Source organism: Microtus ochrogaster, unplaced genomic scaffold (genome assembly GCF_000317375.1).
Source record: "Microtus ochrogaster isolate Prairie Vole_2 unplaced genomic scaffold, MicOch1.0 UNK16, whole genome shotgun sequence".
Classification (NCBI taxonomy): Eukaryota; Metazoa; Chordata; class Mammalia; order Rodentia; family Cricetidae; genus Microtus; species Microtus ochrogaster.
Genome location: NW_004949114.1, coordinates 3,077,221 through 3,087,678, shown reverse-complemented (window position 1 = coordinate 3,087,678; position 10,458 = coordinate 3,077,221). Strand labels below are relative to the sequence as shown.

Below are 10,458 nucleotides of genomic sequence, written 5' to 3'. Positions count from 1 at the left end.
GGCAGAGGCAGGCGGATCTCTGTGAGTTAGAGACCAGCCTGGTCTACAAAGGGAGTTCCAGGACAGGCTCCAAAACCACAGAGAAACCCTGTCTCAAAAAAAAAAAAATGTATCAATCATAGTATGTAATCTTGTCCAGCCCTCCTCACCTTCACTAGAGAAGTATGATCTGAGCAGCAGATTCTGGGTAGAGGGGGACAAGGCCAGGATGTTGAGAGCAGCGGCATCTGTCATCGCTCCTCCAAAGCCTTTCACTTTCTGGAACTTCTCTTCTGGCTGCAAGGTCAGTAGTAGTCCTGAGGGCACCGTAGGGAAAGATGGGGGGTAATCAGTGTACAGAGGAGAACATACTGATAGCTGATGTGACTCTGAGCCAGGGGACCCAGCCGGGCTTAGAATGAGAACTAAAGCGGCCACCTGTGCCAGTGCGGTTGGCCTGGATGGACCCGACACTCAGCTCCATTCGTCGTCCACTTCGAGTGGTCTCATAGCGGCTGAAGGTACCAGGAGCAGGTAAGGTCAGGGGGTCAAGAGAGTCACAGTATGTGGCATTGCAGACACAGACCACTGAGCTGTAGCCAAAACTTTTAGGGACGCAGGGTTGGGCACCTAGAAGGCAGGGGCACAAGCAGAGGCAAGCATCAAAGTGGGTGAACGAGGGGAGTGCTTGTGCTAGTCAAGGAGACCGAGCAATAATTTGTTTGAAATCCCTCCACTGCACTTCCAGCCAATAGTTGTCTCAGGCACTCTAAAGGAGTTATAGAGTCCCTACTGAAAGTTCTCCACCATAGTGGGAGGTTTCCAAAGGACTGTGGGGCAGGGGAATTGTCCACGGTGCCACCCCCCTCTTTGACTTACTTACCATATGCCCATGTTACCGCCTGAAGTAGAAAGAATCCTATAAGCCTGGCAGCCATGACACCTGCCCCACCCAGGTGTTTGAGACACTCCTGAGAACAGAATAAGGAATGACTAGAAGGTAAGCCCTTCTCTACCCCACAACCCCTCTCCTGGTCAGGGTTTAGCTGCCTGTGGATGCTCATAACATAGCCTCCACCTTTATTGTGACTTGACGGTGCTCAAAGGCAGTGGATGCTCCTCTTTGCAGCCACTGGGCTGGTGAGGTTTCTGTTCACCCCAAAGAGGACTCTCTTCACTCTCCCCCTCCCCCGCCCACGGATTTCAACCTGCAGCCCTCTCTCCATCTGTGCTCTACTCAGAATTTAGAAAAAGACTCTGTCATTCGTTGAATTCTGTAGTCTGGATGAGCAGAATTCCAGAAGCAAAGTTGACAGGGCAAACAGCAGCCCTGCCTGCTTACCTTGCAGAGGTCTTGAAGACGAGCTCCTCAGAGGCAGTGGGTAAGGAGAAGATTGCGGCAGTTCCAGAGTCTTGGAGACAGATCTGCGAGATAAAAACAGGGATGGAGATAGGTACATAGCTATAGGACTAGCTCAGCGAGTTAATTCCGGCTTAAATGGGAAGGACAAAGTCATGTGATGACTAACAAAGTCACGTGATAGAGGAAGTGAAGCAATTGAAGCCATGCTTGTAGTGGGCAGCTGGGTTCATTCTGGCTGTTCATTCATTACATACCCTGTAAATCTCTGGGAGGCCTCTGTGGTTGACAGCTTTAGGATGAGGCTAGAACAAGGATTTGTGTGGAATAGGAGCTGAGTAAAGGCTCCTATTTCCAAGCCAGACGGGACTTAGAGCCTCCAAGGTTCCTGCGCTCACATGCACATACCCACACACAGATATACACACATAATTACAAACAAACAAACAGGCAAAATACCCCCACAAAGCCGGGCGGTGGTGGCGCACGCCCTTAATCCCAGTACTCAGAAGGCAGAGGCAGGAGGACCTCTATGAGTTCAAGGCCAGCCTGGTCTACAGAGTGAGTGCCAGGACGGGCTCTAAAGCTACACAGAGAGATCCTGTCCCGAAAACAAACAAACAAACAAAACCCCACATCCACACACTCTTTACCCTAAAGAGACTATGAGGCCCGAGAGTCAGGCAGCTGCACAGAGCTCCAGAGGTAGACAGAACAGTTGGCAGGTGCGTGGAAAGGATTTCCTGAGAGGAAGAGGGACCCTTTGCGGTTGAAGACCTCTCCATAAAGGGTTCCTGGAGAAGATGGCTGGAGTTATTACAGTGGCATGCAGGGACTCACAGTCTGGCACTGGATGGCAGGGCTGAGGGAGGAAGTAATGCCTGCCCACTGGCACTTCCTGATTCCCATGTTGCATCATCAGCTGCTGACTGGAAGGCTATTCATCTTTCCACACAATACTGGGAGGTTGACAAAGTTCAGAACTGGAGTGCTGTGCAAAGTGAAGCCTTCGGTGGACCCGAGAAGAGGGCTGTCCGTGGGGTAAGATTTATTGGTAGTGACACACTGAATGATCTGCCTGATGCCAGGTCTCTGAGTCTCTTTCCTCACGGCAGGACAGAGACGACAGCATTATCTCACGGAGGCATTACCGGCTCCGTGAGATAAGCCAAGTGAGCCACTTAATAGGCATCAGCGCTTTATGCTTGTTGACTGCATCTTTTTATGCTCTTATGATTATGACAGTGAAGTCTTTGCACACACCTTCTGAAAATTGATTATTTATCTTGGATTCTGACTATGTTCAAGTATAGTTTCTGGGAGATATGTAGTGTTTGAATCCTGGCCACTCACAATCACCTACTGTTTGATTATCATGTTGAGGTCAGTAACTGAATTCCTCTATGCCTGCTTCTTATCCGTAAAAGAGGAGTGGTCACAGGTCTGTTTCGAGAGTAGTACGCTTAGAATGAATGGGGCTGCACACTGAATGTTGCAGCTAAGCAGGTTTTTTAGACTCCCTGAATTCCAGGAAGTGTTGCCTAGGACCTGTTGTCCTCGGGGCCTGACCCATCTAGTTTATGCAGCCACAAATCCACAGCTGTGTGCCGGTGGCCTCAGCAATCAAACGCTCTAGCATCTCCAACCAGAGCTTCTCTTCCTTCCTTCCTTCCTTCCTTCCTTCCTTCCTTCCTTCCTTCCTTCCTTTCTCCCTTATGTATACAACATTCTGCCTCCATGTATGCCCACATGCCAGATCTCATTACAGATGTTGTGAGCCACCATATGGTTGCTCTTAACCACTGAGCCATTTCTCCAGCCCCTCCTTTTTTCTTTCTTTCTTTCTTTCTTTCTTTCTTTCTTTCTTTCTTTCTTTTTTTTTTTTTGTCCTGGAATTTAATCTGTAGACCAGGCACACCTTGAATTCATAGAACTCTGCCTGGCTCTGTGTCCCAAATGCTGGGATTAAAGCTGTGTGATATCACACAGCTTTAATTTTGTTTGAATAAGAACTTGATTGTTGCCAGGCAGTGGTGGTGCAGGCCTTTAATCTCAGCACTCAGGAGGCAAAGGCAGGCGGATCTCTGTAAACTCAAGGCCTGTGTGAACTACAGAGCAAGATCCAGGACAGCCAGCGCAACACAGAGAAACTGTGTCTCAAAACACAACATAAATAAAAACTTGATTTTTTTCTTTTTAAAGACTGGTTTATTTTTAATTACATATATTGGTGTTTTGCGTTCTTAAAAAATATTTATTTATTTAGTATACAATATTCTGTCTGTGTGTATGCCTTCAGGCCAGAAGAGGGCACCTGACCTCATTATAGATGGTTGTGAGCCACCATGTGGTTGCTGGGAATTGAACTCAGGACCTTTGAAATAGCAGGCAATGCTCTTAACCACTGAGCCATCTCTCCAGCCCCTGGTGTTTTGCTTTATGTATGTCTGTGTGAGGGTGCCAGATCCCTGGAACTGGAGTTACAGATGAACTTGAGCTGCCACATGGGTGCTGGGAACTGAACCTCTTGAAGAGCAGTCCGAGCTCTTAACTGCTGAACCAACTCTCTTCAGCTCCCTTTTTTTCTTCTTTGAGACAAAATTTCACTATGTAGACTTGACTAGAACAAACTATGTATACCAGGCTGGCCTCAAACTCACAGAGTTCTGCCTGCCTCTGCCTCCCAAGTGCTGGGATGAAACTTGCACAAGCACACTTACCTCACCTCTTTTTAAAATGGTTCAATGTGTGTACGGTGGTGGGGAGGGGTGATGGCATGTGTGTGGAGAGCGGAAGACAACTCTGTAGAGTTAGTTTTCTTTCCATGTTTCTGTGGGTTCCAGCAATAGTTGAGCCATCTGGCCCCTCTGTTACCCCCTTTTTAAAAATTAAACTTATTTTGTTGTATTACTCCTTTATTGTTTGTGTGTGTGCAGTTGCCAGGGTGCACTGTGTGGATGACAGAAACAGCATGATGAAGTAGGCTCTCTCCTTTCCGTCACATGAACTCCACGGACCAGACCCTAGCTGTCTGGCTACGCTACAATAATGGATGCACTGAGAGTTCACCTTTTCTCTGTTAGTAAAACACAAGTATCTTTGCAACTCTTCTGGTCTGCTTCTGTGATACACACCATAACTAAAACAACCTGGGGAGGAAAGGCTTCTTTTCCTTTTATAACTTCCAGACACCACCCGTCATAATCAGGACAGGAGCTTAGGGCAGAAACTTAATCAGAGGCCATGGGGAAATGAAGGGTTTGCCCCAGCTGCTTTCTTACACCTACGACTACTGTCCACGGGCAGCGCCACCCAGTGGACTGGGCCCTCTCACATCAATCAGCAATTAAAAATATGCTCTACTAGCTAATCAGATGAGTGTCAAGTGTCCTAGGTGGCAAACACTAACCACCACAGCAACTAAGAACGATAATGAAATGGCTCAGTGCAAATGCTGGAAAGGGAAAAGTAAAGACACCAAACCCAGAATTAATTCGGCCTGAGGTCTAACTGGAGAAACAGCAGCACCAACCGGAGGCTAAAGGTAATCCCAGCAGCCAAAAGGCGAGTGGGCGGGCCGTGATAGAGGCGGGGGCGGGACGGAAGGCAGGGCGGGGCGGGGTGGGATGGGAGGCCGTGAGTCGAGAGGGCGGGGGAGCGGATGGGTGGGGTGGGGAGTTGCGGGAGTATCGAGGAGGGGGCAGGGCTTGAGGTGGGCGGGGCGCTAGGGGAGCGCCCCTCGGAGCCTGCGCGGGAAGAGCTGCAGTACCGGAGTGCGCAGGCGACGACTTCGGTTTAGAAAAGGAGTTGAGGTTTTTGTCAGGAGGTGGGATCTCTTACTTCTCATTGGTTCTCCTGGGACAGCGTTGTCTGTCTGACCGGTGTAGCTCACGTGAAGCCTAAATTTGTTCTTGATCTACCGTGTAGACTTTACACTGCGGCAAGGATTGCGCGGGGAGGCAAGGGTGGCGCATGCGCCGCTGTGTCTGAATGGCCACGCACTGCTAATGTGATGTGGGGGCCGAGGGGAGGGAGCATCCCACATTGAGCGCATCCCACAGAAGCAGATCAAGATTCCTGAGTTTACGCCTTAAAGAGCCTTGGCATAGGAAATATCTAGTCTCCAAAAACTACCCCTTTGGGGCAATATTTCCCTCCTACTTCTTTCTGTTGTCCTGGCTGTGTCCCAGCCCTTCCTGAGGCTACACTGTTATGATTGTGAATTATTCAAGAGCCCTTGCAGTCTGACGCCATCTCTGGGCCGTGCCTCTTCCTTTTCCCATTCCTGGAGGGTATCTGCTGCTCCCATGTAATAGGAGCCTAAAACTTTACATTGTCGGTAATTAACGGGTTTTGGGGGTGGGGTATTTTAAGTTTAAGACAGGGTGTCTGTACCCTATCCTGGCCTTGAACCCGCGGTAATTCTCCAGCCTTTCAAATGCTGTGAGATTACAGGTGTGAGCCACCATCATCAGTTGAAGATAGATACACTGTTAGGTTCAAAGAGCAAATCCCTGGTCTGGAGTTTATATTCTATGATATGAAACTGTATTTAAGAGAGAGAGAGAGAGAGAGAGAGAGAGAGAGAGAGAGAGAGAGAGAGAGAGAAAGGTAGGTCTGGAGAGATGGTTCACTGGTTAAGAGTACTCCCTGCTCATCTAGAGGACCCGTTAGAGTTTGTAGTATCTACATACAGTGTCTAACAACTAACAACTGCCTGTTATAACTCCTGCTGTAGAGAATCCCAGGACTCCAGTGAACATACACATAATAAAAATCCATCTTGGCTCGGTGATGCTGGTGCACACTTTTAATCCTGTCACTCGGGAGGCTGAGGCAGGCAGATCTCTGTGAATTCAAGGTCAGCCTGGTCTACGGAGAGTTCCAGGACAGTCAGGGCTGTACAGATATTCAGCATCTAACAGGTTGGAAGAAGCTCGCAGACTCTTCAATAATGCCTTCCAAAGTGTCAATACAGTACTAGCTATTAACCCAGCACACCAAGTGTACTGAAGTGGAAAAGATGCAACGAGAAAAATAGCTATGTTAGAAAGGCCAATGCTTGCTGGGTGGTGGTGGCGTACACCTTTAATCCCAGCACTCAGGAGGCAGAGGCAGACGGATCTCTGTGAATTGGAGGCCACATGGTCTACTAGAGCTAGTTCCAGGACAGGCTCCAAAGTTACAGAGAAACCCTGTCTCGAAAAACAAAAGAAGGCCGGGCGATGGTGGCGCACGCCTTTAATCCCAGCACTGGGGAGGCAGAGGCAGGCGGATCTCTGTGAGTTCGAGACCAGCCTGGTCTACAGAATGAGTTCCAGGACAGGCTCCAAAGCCATAGAGAAACCCTGTCTCGAAAAAAACCAAAACAAAACGAAAAACAAAAGAAAACAGAAAGACCAATGCTTTAAAAGAAAAAAAAAAAAGTAAAACACTTTCAGTTTCTCTCCTTGAGCCCCTAAAACATCTCCATGTCTGGATCTACCTATACAGTCCAAATCAGTTTCTAGAATATTCCGCAGGAGGGGAAAAAGTAAAATGACAGTGACCAGAACAGTGTTTGGATATTTAGGAAGGGTCAGGGAGAAAAATCAGTTTTCAGAACAAATGAGTCAGTGGGTCTTTGGATTCTTTGTTCCTCCGCACCTCCTGGAGGTGCTTGTCCTTCGCTTGTCCTTCTCTTGCCAACGGTCCAGTTTGGCAGCCTCTTTGTTAGCTTCCATTTTGTGGGTCGATTCTCCACCACTTTGCTGAGTCTGCTCTCCTCAGTGGCTTTCTGAAGTACTTCTCTCTCATGCTCCTGCTTCTCAACGAGCTGCTTTAGGACTTGCGAGTATGAGGCTTGTACCATTCTTCGGCAGCTTCTAATTTCTTCTGGATTTCCTCCAGGGAAAGATCCTTCTTCTTTGGGAGGGAAAGGGGGAAATCGGGGATGGATTCTTTTGACTGTGGGTTGAGAATCAGCTCAGAAGCCTGGCCTGAAGCACGCTTCTCCAATTCTTTCACCTGAATATCAATCAGAAGCTGGCCTGCAGACATACATGCAGACAGAATACTGAGAATACTGTATATCATTTATTTATTTATTATACATACAATATTCTGTCTGTGTATATGTCTGCAGGCCAGAAGAGGGTACCAGACCTCATTACAGATGGTTGTGAGCCACCATGTGGTTGCTGGGAATTGAACTCAGGACCTTTGGAAGAGCAGGCAATGCTCTTAACCTCTGAGCCATCTCTCCAGCCCCGGAACTAGGGCAATGCTCTTAACCACTGAGCCATCTCTCCAGCCCCAGAACTAGGGCAATGCTCTTAACCACTGAGCCATCTCTCTAGTCCCGAAACTAGCTCTTGTAGACCAGGCTGGCCTTGAACTCACAGAAATGGAGACGGGAAAACCCCAGAAGCCAAGGACCAGCTAGCCTGGCAGATGCAGTGGAGAAACAAGAGACCCTGTCTCAAATGCAAGTTCTGACATTATCCTCCGATGTTCACACATGTGCAATGGCACATGCACCATGTCGTGTGCAGTTTCATACTTACTAGAACACACATGCAAAGTTCAAGGTGTTAGTATGGTGGCTGAGTGAGCCAAGTTGCTATGCTTACCTAGTGACCCGAGTTAGAGTTCCCAGGACCACCCGCATAAAAGTGGAAGAACTGACTTCACAGAACTGTCCTCACTTCCACATACATGCTGTGGTGCACATGCCCATATACCATGAGCATGTGTGCGTGTGAACGCACGCACATACATACAAAAGTGATTTTACGAAAAAAATTTAAAGTCATCCTTAGCCACATAGTAACTTTGAGATCCTCTGGGCAACATGAGACCCTGTCTCTCAAAATAGCCATCATTCCCTCCAAAAACAAAACAAAAAAAAAACCTCACAAAGGAACAGAGATACAATATAGTTTCTGCAAATATGTCCTTAAATGTAGCATAGATACTATTGATGAAAAGCAAGAGTCCAAGAATAGCTCCCCTCATAAACCCACACCACACATAGGAATATCTTATTACATTTTTTATTTTTGTTTTTTCTCTTTTGGTTTTTCGAGACAGGTTTTCTCTGTGTATCTTTGGAGCCTGTCTTGGAGCTTGCCCTGAAGACCAGGCTAGCCTCGAACTCACAGAGATCTTTCTGCCTCTGCCTCCTGAGTGCTGGGATTAAAGGCATGTGTCACTACTGCCTGACTTACTTTTAGTTTTTCAAGACAGGGTTTCTTTATGTAGCCCTGACTGTCCTGAAACTCACTCTGTAGACCCAGCTGACCTCGAACTCACAGAGATCCGCCTGCCTCTGCTTCCTGAGTGCTAGGATTAAAGGTGTGTGCCATCATGCCTGGCTTTTTAACACAGAAGATAGGGACTGGAGAGATAGCTCAGTGAGCACTGGCTGTTTTTGTAGCAGACCAGGATTCAGTTCTGAGCACCTACAGGCCAGCTACTGACCATCCATTCCTAGGGGACTTCATGCCCTTTCTAGTTTCCTTGGGTACCAGGCGTGGTACACATACTTACATAAGGCAAAATACTCATAAAGGTAGCCTTTAAAGAGACAGGCAGTGGTGGCGCATATCTTTAGTCCCAGCACTTGGGGGGCAGAGGCAGGCAGATCTCTGAGTTTGAGGCCAGCCTGATCTACAGATGGAGTTACAGGATAACCAGGGATACACAGAGAAAACCCTGCCTTAAAAAAAACAAACAAAAAACTAAACCTACGTTAAAAATGTCTTTAACAAACTCCAACTGTGCTTAAACAACAACAGAACAGTCCAAACGAGAAGGGAGAAATTGAAATTTATTGAAGGCTTACTCAGTGTTACAAACATTCATGTTCACAATGTTTCACAGGTCAGGCAATTAAGATTAAATAACTTGCCCGAGGTCATGCAGCTAGAGGTGGCAGAGTTGAAAAGCCACCTAGATTCATGTCTCATCTAGCCGTCCTCGCTACCACATAGCAAGCACAAATCTACCTGATCGCCAACACTCAGCCACTGACTATCAGGAAGAGGCATTCTCATGCTGGGGACCGTCACTAAGTTTCCTCCATCAATGCTGTAAGCAGCGGCATCTCCTCCCGCAGCTTGAACACCCATGCAGCACGGGATAGAAGCTCTGCTGCCCACAGGGACAGAGGCAAGCAGCAGGAACCCCCACAGGCAGGCAGGAAAGGCAGGCCTTGGAGGGGATACAGCAGGTTTCTTTTTGAGTCAGCGGGTACACAGGGCTGCTGGTCCCAACCAGCCAATGCCTGTGCCTCCAGCATTTGTCTGGATCTGGTCATTGGTACAAGCCCAAATCAGAGCCCTGTCTCTCGGCTGCCTCCATTGAGGCTGAGGCTGTGTGGGCGCGCACCATGTTCCAGCCGGCGGCCGGACAGGAGTCGCCTTAGGGAGGAGCCAGAACTCAAATCACCACAGCTACGAAGGTGAAGGCTCTCCCGACCTGATCGTCCCCATGGGCTCCTGCGCACCTGGAAGGGGACACAGGAGAGGGTATTGGTATGGGCCAACCTAAAGCGCCAAGCTTTCCGGAACAGTGATGTTTTCCCTGCGCCCCTAATGCTTACCTGTTTATGCCCATGGGCTGCAGTTCCTGCAGGATCTGGGGACTTCCTGGACAGCTGGAGGAAACGAGTGACTAGGCCTCGGCCTGGCCAGCTTCCTTTCAGGTCCCCTAGAGAGTGGGCAGGTGCAGGACCTGAAGGCAGAGGCACCTTCTGGAAAGTGGGCACTGGGTGGCGTTTCTCAGCTGAGCGGGCACGTAGCAGCTTGGGGGAAGGGCAGCGGGCTAGGCGGAAAAGGCAGGCTTCAGAACAGAGCCCTGCAGAGAAAGAGCGTACAGCCAATGTGTGTAGGCCACACAATGACCCTAGACCCTCCAGCAGCCACCCGTGTGCGGACCTGTGTCTGCAGAGGAGAGAGAGGCAGCTTCTTCGTCAAGCACTTTGGTATAGAGGTCCCTGAAGTCAGCTGGGCAGGGAAAAAGGATAGTGTAAGAGCTCTATGACCACCGGGCGGTGGTGGCGCACGCCTTTAATCCCAGCACTCGGGAGGCAGAGGCAGGCGGATCTCTGTGAGTTCGAGACCAGCCTGGTCTACAAG

The 10,458-nt window shown here is 48.8% G+C and overlaps 2 protein-coding genes across 6 annotated transcripts in view; both read right to left on the bottom strand.

The window, feature by feature from the left end:
* The window catches only part of Gba (glucosylceramidase beta), a 7,088-nt gene extending 5,602 nt beyond the window's left edge, over window positions 1–1,486 (bottom strand). The window contains exons 1-4 of the mRNA XM_005367149.3: window positions 1,322–1,486; window positions 863–950; window positions 418–609; window positions 150–296 (exon numbers count right to left, since the gene is read on the bottom strand). Of these exons, the coding sequence (XP_005367206.1) occupies window positions 150–296; window positions 418–609; window positions 863–917 (394 nt within the window). The 5' untranslated portion in view covers window positions 918–950; window positions 1,322–1,486. The remainder of the gene's footprint in view (window positions 1–149; window positions 297–417; window positions 610–862; window positions 951–1,321) is intronic.
* A 7,646-nt stretch (window positions 1,487–9,132) lies between these two features.
* Window positions 9,133–10,458, bottom strand: part of Fam189b (family with sequence similarity 189 member B) — a 6,037-nt gene continuing 4,711 nt past the window's right edge. For 4 of the 5 annotated variants that reach the window (XM_013353826.2, XM_005367145.2, XM_005367146.2 and 1 more), the window contains 3 exons: window positions 10,258–10,326; window positions 9,924–10,177; window positions 9,133–9,827 (listed from right to left, as the gene is read on the bottom strand). In XM_013353826.2, the coding sequence (XP_013209280.1) occupies window positions 9,654–9,827; window positions 9,924–10,177; window positions 10,258–10,326 (497 nt within the window). In that variant the 3' untranslated portion in view covers window positions 9,133–9,653. The remainder of the gene's footprint in view (window positions 9,828–9,923; window positions 10,178–10,257; window positions 10,327–10,458) is intronic. The other variant, XM_026789252.1, reaches the window with a different exon arrangement.